The sequence below is a fragment of the Rosa rugosa genome, chromosome 5 (assembly GCF_958449725.1).
Source record: "Rosa rugosa chromosome 5, drRosRugo1.1, whole genome shotgun sequence".
NCBI classification, from domain to species: domain Eukaryota; kingdom Viridiplantae; phylum Streptophyta; class Magnoliopsida; order Rosales; family Rosaceae; genus Rosa; species Rosa rugosa.
Genome location: NC_084824.1, coordinates 45270332 through 45285013, shown reverse-complemented (window position 1 = coordinate 45285013; position 14682 = coordinate 45270332). Strand labels below are relative to the sequence as shown.

The window sequence follows — 14682 nt, the reverse complement described above, 5'->3', positions numbered from 1 at the left end:
TATATACCCCCACCTTCCTACCTAGATTTTGAAACAGAGCCCCCTGAAATCCTCTTAAAACCATTTGAGACCAACTCCACCCACCAACCTTATACACCTATATAAAACCCATTTCCCTTCTCAAATTCATAATCCTCACTCCACCTTAACCATGGCTCATCTAGTCACCAAATCCATCTTGTTTTGCTCTCTTCTCACAGTAACGATGCTTGTCACACCCTCCAAATTCCTAAGCTACCACATTGTCCTCTCACTAATTCCCATTATTGCCTACTTCTTCTATTCCATTTCCACTTCCTCTAATCTTCCTCCTGGCCCGCTCTCCCTCCCAATCTTTGGCAACTGGCTCCAATTTGGCAATGACCTCAACCACCGCCTTCTCGCAACCATGTCACAAAACTATGGTCCCATATTCCTCCTCAAACTTGGCTCCAAAAACCTGGCTGTGGTTTCGGACCCCGAGCTAGCAACTCAAGTCCTCCACAGCCAGGGAGTAGAGTTTGGCTCTCGTCCTCGCAACGTTGTCTTCGACATTTTTACTGGCAATGGCCAGGACATGGTGTTCACAGCGTATGGTGATCATTGGCGCAAAATGCGCCGGATCATGACACTACCATTTTTTACCAACAAAGTTGTGCAACATTATAGCAACATGTGGGAGGAGGAAATGGACCAAGTTGTGAATGATCTGAAGAAAGACGAGGGAGTGAAGACTAAAGGGATAGTCATTAGGAAACGCTTGCAACTGATGCTGTACAACATTATGTATAGGATGATGTTTGATGCCAAGTTTGAATCACAAGAGGACCCGTTGTTCGTTGATGCTACCCGGTTTAACTCCGAAAGAAGCCGGTTGGCTCAGAGCTTCGAGTATAACTACGGTGATTTCATTCCATTGCTCAGACCATTTCTAAGAGGGTACTTGAACAAGTGCAGGGACCTGCAAACTAGGCGGCTGGCCTTTTTCAATAACTTTTTTGTTGAGAAAAGAAGGTAATTTGTTTTTATTGTTGTTATTAATACCGCATCCTTTATCGCGTTTCCCATAAAGGTATAATTCAGTTATATACGTAGATTTTCTATAAAATTTGTAAATTTATATGAAAGATGTGATCAGTGAATGTGGTACAAATAATTTTATTGTAGATTAATCTGAACGTGTTATGTTGTTATTACTCGATATTTTTGTAGGCAAATTATGGCTGCCAATGGAGAGAAGCACAAGATAAGTTGTGCCATAGATCACATAATAGATGCTAAAATGAAGGGTGAGATCAGTGAAGAAAATGTGCTCTACATTGTTGAGAACATTAACGTTGCAGCAATAGAGACAACCCTATGGTCCATGGAATGGGCAATAGCTGAGCTGGTCAACCATCCTACTGTTCAATGCAAGATCCGCGATGAAATCTCAACCGTCCTTAAAGGAGCTCCAGTAACAGAATCCAACCTACATGAATTACCTTACTTGCAAGCGACGGTAAAAGAGACATTAAGATTGCACACCCCAATACCTTTGTTGGTACCCCATATGAACCTTGAAGAAGCAAAGCTAGGGGGTTATACCATCCCCAGAGAGTCGAAGGTGGTTGTCAATGCATGGTGGCTAGCCAACAACCCTGCGTGGTGGAAAAACCCAGAGGAGTTCCGGCCAGAGCGGTTCTTCAAAGAAGAACTTGGCACAGAGGCTGTGGCTGGTGGTAAGGTCGATTTTAGATATGTGCCATTTGGTATGGGAAGGAGGAGTTGTCCAGGGATCATACTTGCACTGCCAATCCTAGGGCTTGTGATTGCCAAACTGGTGTCAAATTTTGAGATGAAGGCTCCACATGGGGTGGAGAAGATTGATGTGAGTGAAAAAGGAGGGCAGTTCAGCTTACACATAGCAAACCATTCGACTGTTGTGTTCAACCAACTTGTGGCATAATTTCCAAATTGGTTTCATGAAACAAAGTGTTCTATTTGAAAAACTATTTATCAATACCTTGTCCCTTAATTTCTGCCCAGATATTACTACATATCAATTTTCATTTCCATAATTAATTTCAATTTCTTTAAAAAAGAAATATTAGCATTGCTATAAAGCATATTTTTGTACCAATTGGATGGAAAAGAAAAATTCAGATAGTAGTGAAGTACAAGTGATTAAACTGATAATGAGCTCCTGAATTAGAATAATATAATGAAAAGTTCGATGAATATGCTCCAATCATGCTCCCTATCTCGCTCCTAAAAGTAACTTCGAGTCTATCTTGATACCACATTCGATAATAGTCTCATGAAATAACATTCTGGTCACTTGTAAAGACATTGACTTCAATTATGATCCAGTCACTTCTAAATAACATGAGAAGGGGAAGCATGATTGGAGCTGATCTTGAAAGGAAATTGAAGATGACCAAATAAAAACCAACTCAAGAAGGGGTTGAGGGGTTAACACAAGCATTTAATTCAACTATTGCAGCACCCCTTTAATTTCATTGATGTTTCTGGGTATATTACTCCACATAGTCTCGGATTTCAATGTATGAGACGTGGATTAAGATGAGAACAAGGGGGGAAAAAACTTGTAGGCCATTCCAAGAGAGTTGATGTATTAAGTCAGACGGCAACCAAGCATCGCTAGTGAAACCTTTGTTTCCAGCATAAACATGACGGGCCTGCAGGAAGAATTCTACAGATAAAGGGAATTTGCAAACATGATACCTCGGCGAAGGCTTTCACTTGCTGCTTCAAATTTCTTCTCTAAATCAACTTCTCCAACAGCATTAGCAGCAGTGCGTAACTGAAATAAGGTCAGTCAATTATAAATCCCTCAGACAACTTTGATGCAACCTTGAGTTCTCAAGCAGTTACTATTTAGACACTATTTCATGGAATTTGTACCACTACTTCAGAAATACATTTAATGCAAAACTGGAATTTCATTTAGAAAACTGAAAACCTCTAAGCAGGACTTGAACAGCATTTATGCATAACAGAATGAAAATGATGAAAAATTCAATAAATACCTGATTCAAAAATTCATCAAGTCTTCTAGCAGATCTAATGATACTGCCCTCAAATATTTCAGTCATTTGTATAACATCTGCAAAACTTGCACCCTGACAAAAGATTTATTAGCAAAAGAAAACGAGAAGGAATAGCCCAATAGGAAGATAATACCGCAAAAGTCCTTATTGAAAGGAACAACAGTCTAAAGATGAAATCCCTAACACAGAATAATTAAACTGAACGCTCCAAGCAGTGCAATTTTTTTTTTTTTTTTTTTTTGAGACTTGAGCAATGCAACTTCAATCACCAATATCTAGAGCCATAAAATGTACAATAAAAAGTTTTTTTTTTTTTTTTTTTTTTGAGAATTAAGCAATGCAACTTCAATCACCAATATCTAGAGCCATAAAAAGTACAATAGAAAAGAAAGAAAGAAAAATGCAAAATAGTTGGACACTCTTAGTAAGACAAGTCTAATACATTCACGTTTTATCGAATCATAATCAACAGATAGATAAATGATTAGTACTGCAAAACTAAAGTACTAAAAAATGAGATGATAGCAGAAAGCTCTAAAACCATGTTGCACTAGTAAATGGATGTTGAATCATAACGAGATTAATACTATTAAAGTTTTCATTAGAAAGACAATGGTGCAGAGTCAAAAGTGTTATCCTACTCACCACGATTCCTCCCAGTTATTATTAAAAATAAAAAACTAGAATAGCAATATTTTCCTGTTTAACATTCAAAGTACATCAAAGCAACCATGACCACTGGAACAGTTGTTTTACTGATCTCACACTTTTAAATCTACTGAAATCAACATAAATGCTTAGCGTAATCAATTAGATGTAATTTCCTTGTTCCACTTTTGTCCTATACAACAAAATAACACACTTACCTTTGACCAACAATAAATCACATCCATCAAGAATGGCCTCACTGTTGATTCCACATACTCGTCTACATCTGTTTCTAATTTGCATTCATTTTGTATCTGCAACCATGTACAGGTATTAATAATTGTTCATAAATTAAACATATGAACAAAAATAAAGCCTATACAATACAGCACCTCTGCTATTCTTCTTGCACTGTCTTGGAGTTGTTGTAAGGGTCTCGCAAGCTCTGACCTCAACTGTATCTGCTCATTTGATCTATCTCCTGGAATAAAGCAACTTGCAAGAGCTGCAACTTGATGATGATCTAAATCGTTGAATGTACCTGATTACAGCATTTTTGAGTAAAGGAAGTCAATCCGGGTCCTAAAGTAAACGTATTTTAAACTATAACTGGACGCACCACTCCTGAGCTTAGCTAAGACCAAAACTTGGCTTCAATAGCTTTCAGCAGTTGCACATTCCAACCTAGCCTGTTCAATATCAGGCCTTGAGAAATAAAGAGGACAGGTGCGTGATAATACCATTAAACATCAGCTCAGTAACAAGAAGTTCATCTCCGGTGTCTATCAAGCAGGCTGCCCGCCCCTTTAACTGAACAACGCCCTCAGCATTAATATGACCAAGCTTCTTTAAGACCCTTGAACGGTTCTTAAGTTCATCACGAAATTTTTGAAGCTGCGGAATCAAAGAAAATGAAATTAGATAACAAAATAAGTGCAAACAGCAGAGTTGAGTGCATATATTGATTGTATTCTTTACAAACTTTGAAGGACGCAACATCACAGAGGTTATCACAAATGCAGCATAATGTCAGGTCCTCAACCAATAAGAATGCATTAGACCTTAAGAGAGCATACCTGTGATTCACGCATCTTGGACTTAAGTTGTTGAATTTCATGATTCACCTCTGCTTTCCTTTGAAAACATTTAATCTGGTGCACATCTTGAGACTGCAGTGAACCGGATAGATAGAATAAGGGTAATGATAAAGACAATTCCTTGGAAGAAATGATAATTTTTCTTCAGATAGAACACTGCCTTTAGAATTTGATTTGTAGATAATTAAAAAAATTTAAGTAAAAAAGGCAAACCTTATGCAGTGGGTGTGCATACAATCTCTGTTCAAGTGCTTCTATTTGATTAACCAGCTCAACAATTTCGGGATCTTCAATGCCCATATCCTAAAAACCAATATAAATTTGAGAAAAATATGATATACATAATTAGCAACTCTGGTCTAGTTGCAAATATTGACACCATGAAATGGTCCAAAGAATAGTACATGACTATTTGTCTTGGAGAAATTGTAATGAATAATATCCTTTAAACAAGACACTGGAAAATACAGCCCAAAGACATTTATCAAATACCTTTACAGGATTCAGCTTTGGAAGGCCTTGTGGAAAACGTATTCCCAGTTCCTGCACTGCAAGAAGAATACTTTGCCTTGCCTCCAGTGGCCGCAAATCAGAAGGAACATTTATTCGCAGTTTGCTTAGAGCAGATATCAGGGGCAACTGAACAGGGACCTAAAACAGACGATTAGAAAATTCAGAAACTGTAAAAATAAACTAAACTGATTTAAAATGCTTGATGAACGACATCTAAAATTTATTAGCTAAGCCACTTGCAACTTACTACATGCATTTCACCCTTCTCTCCAGGACGAGGGGGACATGGTTTTGGCTGTGAACTGTTCTCACTTGAACTAGGAGAACAGTGAAGTAAAGTATCCACTATATAACCACCACCACGTGAAGAAGCTGTGCCTGACCCTGATGAAGGCTTTTTAACAACATTAACTACAACTCCCCAACCCCAATCTGTTCCACCTTCCCTTATCTTGACCTGCAAAAATGAAACCGCATTCTATCAAGAACAAGAAGCAAAGCCTGCGTTCATTGAATAAAAAATCACCACCTGCATACTTACTTAACATACAATTAAGGTGAACAAACCAATAACTCTTTATTTTTGGTCAAACTGACTTCTGTATATATGATTGACAGCCTATATGATCAACCATTATCAATCACTGTATAATAATTGGCATGACAAGAAAACAAGAGTGAAGTTCTTTTTAGTTCTACCTAGCACTGCAGCACTTCCATTCAGAAACACAAAGCATTAAATTGGATTACTCAAATTATGGAAAAACTGGACCAAGTTATTCACTTTTAATGCCATTAGAGAAAGACTTCTAGATTTAAATCAGAATTAAACTTCAACCAGCTTGTTTTAGGGGTAAATAAGAAATCTAGAAGAGAAAAATCCAGTGAACCAGAATAGTCAATTTGAATGCATTAACAATCTATTTGAATAAGGTCAGGATTAAATTTTTAAGCAGTCTATTCGTTCTTGCCACATACCAAGCGACCAGTAAGAAGAAAAATTAGAACTCTTTCAGGCCTCATTATCTCCGACATCATTTTCTTCTCAAGTTGGGCTATATCAAGTTTTATCTTATCATACTCTGCAACTTCAGCCTGCAAAACAATAAAATTAAAAAATTAAAGAATTAAAAAAAATCAAAAAATCAACAACAGCAACAATAATGGTAAAAACACTACCTCTCCTGATGAATCAAGCACTTCCGCTTCCTGCTCAAGCTGTGAAACCTTCTTCCCTATATCAGGTAAGGCCTGAATAAGACACAAAGATCCTCAATGGTTGATTACTATGCACCAGGCGCCAGTGCAGGGAAAACTCAATAGCTACTATTTCTTGCTTTTAGTCAGAAAAATAAATTAAGCAATTCAGTAGGAACCTTTTCATGCTGAAACTGGTGAAAGGAATTCTTTATCACGTGTTCAGCTGTGAATTGGCCTTCTGCACGGCTCAGCAAATTCAAAATTGAGTAGTAGCTGAGTCTGAAAGTACTAACCAAAGGAGCTGGTTTACCCAACACCATGTCCTTAAGCGTGTTCATTTCCATCTGGAAGAAGTAATGAGAAAATCATTCAATTAGCTTTCTTGCATCTTTCAAACATCACATGGGGCTGTTTGCATTCGTGCCACACAACCAATCATAATGAAATAACAGGGATTTTTGTTCCTTCATTTTTATTGTCATTAAGAATGAAACTTAACAAAGCAGTAATAAGTCCCAAAGTGAAGATTAAACGGAACATTAACATATTGAAAGGAGGATATTTTAAGGATTTAGAATATTAATTTAGAAATTAGTAAGTGGGTTTTGTATGCTATAAGAGAGATGACTAGTAGAAGAATCACCTGCTCATCAATCATTATGATACAAATACCTTGCTCATCTTTGCCACGACGCCCGGCCCTACCGCTCATCTAGAAGAATTAAGATAATCATTTATAATCATCAAAATATGATAGACAACCGTATTTACTTTCGCTTCTTATTTCTTAAAGTTTAAAAAGCATAGGCATCTTGCTTACCTGGATATACTCCCCAGACCCAATATATCGATGACTATCACCATCCCACTTTTTCACAGCTGTGAAAACAACAGTTTTTGCTGGCATGTTTATACCCATTGCAAACTGTCACAAAGTATAGACATTGAAAAGTTATTCAATCTTAACATCTAAGCTACAATCTAAATAAGCTACAGCTACTAAATGTGCCTAAGGGGAGAGAAAAGACAGAATGGTTCCCAAAGGTGTTCTTACCGTCTCAGTAGCAAAGAGGGCCTTTACAAGGCCCTCCTGAAAAAGGAGTTCTACCAATTCCTTGATAACAGGAAGAAGGCCAGAATGATGAACAGCAATGCCTCGCAGAAGGAGTGGCAAGATTAACTCAATAGCAGGCAACTCTCTGTCTTCCTCATTTAAGCAGAGTATTGCATTGCGAAAAACCTGTTCAACAACATCCTTCTCCTCTTGGGAGTTAAAGTCAAGCTTAGCCATGTTCAATGCATGATGTTCACATTCTCTTCTACTGAAGCTGAAAATAATAACTGGCTGAAATTTCTTTTCCATAATCATCTGAAACATAGGGAATGCAATGTAAGTAAATGAACCGCCAAAGAAAGGATAGTATTTATAAGCAATATCAATGCAATATAATCACCAATGATGGTGGGGAGAAAAATAAAGCAATCAGCATTTATTATATAAAAGAAAAATGCAAAATAATATCTCACATACACAACTGAAGGAAGATGGTAACCCTACACTAACAGAGATATATTCTGCAAAAGTTATCCTTGGCATAATCAAATCAAAATATTTGCTCTATCAGTGTAGGGATGGGGACTGTAGCTTAATTGCTCGCATTTTATGCAATAACCCAACAGCTACGTGACTTGCCAACAAGCTACTTCAGAAGCTTTCGCTTAGTAATAAGATATTAGATCAAGGAATGGCATACTCATTTGTAGTGGAATGTATGAAACCTAGACTGTAAAGATTGACCATCTTACTAGCAAGTTACAATCAATGAAAATCAATGAAAACTTGTTAATGCTCATTAAATAAGAAAGCATCAGAAAAGCCAAGCACTCTTTTGAAAAAAGGGCCAGCTTCACAAGGGAAAGACATTTCAGTGATGAGAAACTATCAAGAAGAATAAACTAAAACCTTGACTGTAATGATTCGCCGAGTATGTGGACCTCCTCGGGTTGTTACATCTATAGACCAAGAAAAACATCAGCCAGAGCTGGTGCATTTGCATATTTACAACGAATTTGAAAATTCATGCCTACAATGTCTTAAAATGCTGGCTAATTAAACACCTTAGGCCAATTGCACAAGTAAAAGTTATGCTGTAATGAACTACAATGATAGACCAGCTACGAATCTGAGAAAAACCACCCAACTTAACTCACACAACAAGGAAATCAAGAGTTAGAACTAAAGAGCACACCTTCACAATTTTGAATATGTCAGAACCCCCAGATGCAGCACTCCCGCCTTTTGCAATTCTCCCACTTCCCTTGCCATTTGCACTCCTGTGACCATCACTCACTTTCTGCTTGGAGAAATTATCCTGCAGCTTCATAAAATTGTCCTCCTTGAATTGTTCATTCTCGTCCACCACAAGATACAACCCATTCCCGCCCACTGGGAAAATGTAATGCTGCAGAGGAGTCGGTCGAAAATCTGTGTACACCACATGACAAGGCTGTTTGTGCACATTACAAATCCATTCCGCAAACTCAGTGGCATTCGACATTGTGGCCGAAAGAAAAACCATTTTAACAGCCGGCGGCATGAATATAATACTCTCTTCCCAAACCACCCCTCTTTCCCGATCCTTCATGTAATGTATCTCATCAAAGATCACCCACGCAACTTCCTTCAAAACCTCCGAACCCCTGTAAAGCATTCCTCTAAGGATCTCAGTAGTCATGACCAAACAACTCGCATTAGGCGATATTGTAACATCTCCAGTCATCAATCCGACATCTTCAAACTCCTGGTTAAACTCCCGATACTTCTGATTGCTCAATGCCTTCACCGGCGAAGTATATATAACCCTCTGCTTATCCCTAAACGCCATAGCAATCGCATACTCCGCCACCGCAGTCTTCCCAGCCGAAGTATGCGCCGAAACCAAAACAGACTCATTCCTCTCTAAACACGCCACAGATATCTGCTGAAACGGATCAAGCTCAAACTTATACGTCTTAGCCATCTTCCCTTCAAACACAGGATTCGAGAGGGTTCCATGAACCGACTCATCCTTGGTGGGAGCATACCCACTAGGGACTGCAACCTCATGCATACATGTTCTAGTGAAGTTTCTTCGCTTCAGGGGAGACCCTTCATTAGGGTTTTCTAAATTCTCAGACCCTTCAGGCTCTTTTCGTTTTCCAAGTGTTTGAGATTCTTCCATTCCTAAAATTACACACACACTTTATCCGCTTGAAGCTTAATTGAACAGAAATGGTGAAACCCAAGGAAATTAGGGTTTTTGTGTTCGGACGAGAATCATGAAAACAAAACTGAGCCCATTATACAACAACGAATATATAATCGAAATTTTTTAGCTTTAACAAAATTTTGGAGATGAGTGGGGAAAAAAAATGTGGGTTAATTTGCGTACCTGGAAGTGAAGTGAGGTTTCTGGGTGAGCCAAAGCCGTAGGTTTAGAGAGAGAATGGGTGCAGTTGAAGAAATGGACAGTGTAATTTGGGTCTGAAATTGAAAATTAGGGTTTTAGTGGAAGAGTGAAATAGGGTTTTACTAGATTTACAGCAGCCGTGGTCGTCGGTTTGGCTGCTCAGCTGGTTTTCGGTTCCGTCTGGGTCGTCTGGGCCGGGCTCCTTTTTGTTTGGTTTTGGGCCGTTTAAAGACCCAAAAAGAAGACAATGTCTGTAAAGTGGGATATTAGGCAATATGTACCATCAATGGGCATTTGGTCTAGTGGTATGATTCTCGCTTAGGGTGCGAGAGGTCCCGAGTTCAATTCTCGGAATGCCCCATTTTCTTTGTTTTTTATCTTTTAAACTTCATTGGTTTTTTGTTTTTTTGAACTTTAGTGTTTTTCTTTCTGTATTGTAGTTTCTTATCAGCATCTGCAGTCAAAGAGTAATTCCATTTCTCTTTTTTGGACAATTTTGATAGTCTAAAACTCAAATACTGTGGTCTACCCTAAAATCTTGAATTGTGTTGCTATGAAATACTGAATTGTGTTTTCTTAATTATTCTCATCGATTTGAATTTATTGGTAATGCTATGATATGTTAATATTTCTCATACATTAACTATTTTTACCACTTTGAGGTCTCATTTTAACACTTGAAGAACTCATTTTACCACTTGAGGACTCATGTAGAATTTCCCTGAATTTATATTATGGTTCAAAGAAAGTTTGAACAATTGAATTTCAATTTATTGATATAGATCAAGACACTGACCGATATATTGTTATGATAATATATTAATCAGCAAAAAAAAAAATTGATGAGAATAATTAACCATACACATCAAGTGATCTATATTGTATTTTTATGTTAGTTGAAAGATTAGGAATGAGAACAGAGACAGAGTAATAATCACTCATTTGAGTCAATGTCTACTAGAAAATACTTAACCATTGAAGAGACAGCTAGCTGCATTGCATGAGTTTTTTTTTTTTTTTTTCCGTAAATCAATAAAAAGTCTATGACTAAAACCAATGGTTTTAAGAAATCCCTGGTGGGATCTATGTATCGTGTCATTTTGGCCTGTGTTTGCTATGAATGAAATTGTTTCTTCAAAAAAAAAAAAATGATTTTAAGAAATTAATAGCTATCTATTAATTTTTTAAAAAGTCTATGAACTTTTCATTTAAAAAAAAAATCTCCACAAATCTCAATACAAAACACCTCATCCTCCTTAACATTTAATTATAATTTCAGTGACACGGTTTGTTGTGAGTTTGAAATTAAGCAGTAGGTATTGCTTGCATCATAACATCTACTTATTTAGCTTGTAGCCACACTGTTTGTTGCCTTCTTGAACCGTTGTGAATAACTGTTAACATGACTTTCAGATTTGATGATCTGTAGCAAGGTTTAAAATATCGATTTTTACATATTTATTAAAATTTTAAAAAAAAATATCGGAAATATTTGAGATATTTTGAAAAATAATTTTTTTTTGAAAGAGTCAATTTATTAGATTTACATATACATAGATATAAATGTCAACTTCATCTATATCCAAAAAGATACTCTAAGTTGAAAAGTCGCTCGCTGATCTACGAAAGTAAAATAATAAGACCAAAACATATGATCCATATAGTACGAATTGTAGTGATAAACATTATAGTTATAAATCTCTTTGGAGTTGTCAGCTGTTTCCCGTATATTGTACGAATTACAGACAATATCTGCCAGATTTATCTTGAGGGGATTTCTCCTCATCCGGATTTCCTTTGAGGGGATTACCCCTCACCTAGATTTTCCTCGAGGGGATTGCTCCTCACCCAGATTCGCCCTCAGGAGATTACTCCTTACCCATATTCGCCTTGAGGGGATTTCTCCTCATACAGTTTCACCTTTAGGGAATTACTTCTCACCTATATTCACCTTAAAAGGATTTCTCCTTACTCATATTCGCTTTGAGGGGATTTCTCCCCAGACCGATTCATCTTAGGGAATTACTTCTCAACTAGATTCGTCTTGAGGGGATTTCTCCTCACTTAGATTCGCCTTAAGGAGATTTTGCCTCACTCAAATCTGCTTTGAGAGGTTTCACCTTGAGGCATTTTTCCTAAATAGGTTACACTGCCTCTCTAATGGTCATTTCTTAACTTGAAATCATTCTTAAAATTTTACACCCCCACATAATCTCCATATTTCATAATGTATGTTACTCTGTGAATAATTGAGTAACTTTTTTAATTTTTTTTTGTTTCTCCAGTCAAATTTTACAAATATATCTTCATTTTATTAGGATATATCTTAAATATCTTATATATTGAGCATCTTTGACAATATCGGAGAAATTTCGCAGAAACGGTGGAAGGAAAATATCCTCTATAACATATCAATCGGTATATCGGAGATTTCGCAGTATTTCATGTAAGATCAAATATGGACATAACACATATCATCATAAAGTAATTGATGATTAGCTTAATATCAATCCTAGTTTAACATGGATACAAACAGTAAATCAATACTAGTGACTTAATGAAGTAGTGTATCAATTCATTAAGGATAGTAATCCATTGCTTAGTCTACAAGAAAGGCTACAAGTTGTGATACATTAGGAATCTAACAGTGAAACCTAAACCGACAAGGAATGCTTTAATGGGAAGCTTCTTGAGGTTTAAGTTTCATATATATATATATATACAGATGAATTGGTCCCTGATTACTACCGACGACTATTGCATAAGTTCTGTCCATTGAGAAGCAAGTTGGTAAGTAACAGAAGACCACATTCAGTGATCGAGTTAAGCAGTTGCATAAGATGGAATCCATGTCTGTTATTGCTGAAGGTAAGCCTTAATCCTTTTATGATTGTTGTGCATATGTTGTGAGCATGTAATTATGGTTTTACAATTGGTATCAAAGCATAGGCTCACAAATATGAAAAATCGTTTTAGGGTTTTGCAAAACAAACATAAATTTTTTTAAGGGTTTTTGCTTTACGGGTCAAGTAACTGATCAGGTTACTGACCAAGTCACTGGTCATGTAACTGATCAGGTACCTGACCAAGTAAGTAACTGACCAGGTAACTGACCAAGTAACTGGTCAGGTAACTGATCAAGGTAAGTTACTTAAATCGATTGCTGCATCTGGTAAAATATCAAATTCATGCTTCCGCTGTGATTTTTAGCAGCAAATTAGGGAAAAAGCAAAAACAGGTTTTTCTGTGAGATTGTTTTCGATTCATAGCATGATAATTAAGTTTTGATTGTGCTCAAGAACCCTAGAAGCATTCCCGGCGTGCGTTAGGTTAGAGTAGATGGTGACCGGATGAAATTTACAATTTCTTGATTGTTCTGTGGATTCTTGGAATCGAGACAATTGTCTGTGCTTCAATGTGTATGTGTGAATTGATATGCATATTGAATTGATTGATGTTATGGTATTGTATCTGTGATTGTGTAAAATTGTATGAAGAACAAAAATCTCCCAGAAATTATTTACACATTGTTAAGGTTGACAGATACAAGAGCTTAATTTTCTTACAAGGATGAATCTGGATAGAATATAAAGTAAAAGAGCTCATATGTTTTGTGGTTTTCTGTTGGCATAAGTGATTATGATGCACAAAGCATCCTTCATTGATGTTGGCAGAAAACATTGATCAGGTACGTGTAACTGGTCAAGTAACTGACCAAGTAACTGTACCTGATCGAGTAACAAAACTGAAATTGTGTTTTGTGTTTTAAAACTATGCTTCAGTTTTATCTTCCAAAGAAGTGGTTAAGTATGGTTTTAGAATACAAAACAGCAGTATGCATGCTTGATGAAAATAAATACGGATACTTAGAAATTTTTCTTCTGTCTAAAGATGTGGATAAATTTCTTTGGATAACTTGTTTTCATTGAACATGGCATATTGATAAAGAACTCCAGGATGTTATGCTTCTGCTCAAAAGTGTTGCTTAACATTATTTTTTGTTATGGACTGATATGAATGCAAGTATGGATTGTTTAGGTTTTCTGTATGTTCTTGTTTTGGTTGCTTAAAGCTAAATAAAACACAGAAAACTTAAAATTAATTTTCTTTACAAAATTGAGAACTCACATGAATTTTGTTTTGCTCCTTAGGTAACTCTTACATGAACTTGAACACTGTCTTGATGTTAACTGGAACAAACTATAGAGCTTGGCTAGACTCTGTGGAAAACTATATGGGAATGCATGAAAACATAGACTATTGCTTTACTGAGGATAAGCCTGAAGAGTTGGATGAAAAGAGCACCAAGAAAGAAACTGACCTTTACAAGAAGTGGCATAGATCCAATAGGATGGCTAAGAACCTCATTCGTACCTCTATGTCCAAGACTGTCAGAGGAAGTATAGAAGAGCCTGAGCTAGCATCAGATTTTCTGGAACACATAGGTGCTAAGTTTAAAGAAAGTGAAAAGGCAGAAGCAGCTAGGCTAACCAAGGAGTTTCATGATTTGAAGTACATGGGTTCAGGGGGAGTTAGAGAGCATATTATGAAGATGATCAATATAAATGGCAGACTCAGAGAGCTCTTGATGGGGGTTAGGGATGAGCAGGTAGTGCATTATGCACTACATTCCTTGCCTAACAGTTTTAGTCATCTTAGGACCAGTTACAACTCTCAAAAGGGAAACTGGACTCTAGATGAACTTATATCCATCTGTGTGGATGAGGAATCTAGGATCAAGGA

The 14682-nt window shown here is 36.8% G+C and overlaps 2 protein-coding genes and 1 non-coding gene across 5 annotated transcripts; 2 read left to right on the top strand and 1 right to left on the bottom strand.

Moving 5' to 3' along the window:
- Positions 1–129: 129 nt before the first annotated feature.
- Positions 130–2785, top strand: LOC133708312 (cytochrome P450 CYP73A100-like). Its single transcript, XM_062133785.1, has 2 exons — positions 130–993; positions 1192–2785. Exons 1-2 carry the CDS (start codon positions 152–154, stop codon positions 1925–1927), a joined length of 1578 nt encoding a protein of 525 aa, XP_061989769.1. The 5' UTR covers positions 130–151; the 3' UTR covers positions 1928–2785.
- Positions 2146–10080, bottom strand: LOC133708311 (DExH-box ATP-dependent RNA helicase DExH10). 3 transcript variants are annotated; one of them, XM_062133784.1, is made up of 17 exons: positions 9922–10080; positions 8740–9746; positions 7545–7859; positions 7311–7415; positions 7134–7202; positions 6667–6834; positions 6470–6541; positions 6269–6385; positions 5538–5747; positions 5270–5428; positions 4991–5080; positions 4757–4849; positions 4421–4574; positions 4073–4221; positions 3899–3994; positions 3012–3104; positions 2146–2785 (listed from the first exon to the last, which is right to left on the bottom strand). In XM_062133784.1, the coding sequence occupies exons 2-17, from the start codon at positions 9709–9711 to the stop codon at positions 2675–2677; spliced, it is 2973 nt and encodes a 990-aa protein (XP_061989768.1). In that variant the 5' UTR covers positions 9712–9746; positions 9922–10080; the 3' UTR covers positions 2146–2674. The 3 variants fall into 3 exon arrangements, with proteins under 3 accessions (XP_061989768.1, XP_061989766.1, XP_061989767.1); XM_062133782.1 differs by having other exon boundaries at positions 8740–9713; XM_062133783.1 differs by having other exon boundaries at positions 8740–9820; positions 9922–10079.
- Positions 10081–10227: 147 nt separating this feature from the next.
- On the top strand, positions 10228–10299 carry TRNAP-AGG (transfer RNA proline (anticodon AGG)). Its single transcript has one exon. It is a non-coding gene; the product is annotated as a tRNA-Pro (tRNA).
- Positions 10300–14682: the final 4383 nt, after the last annotated feature.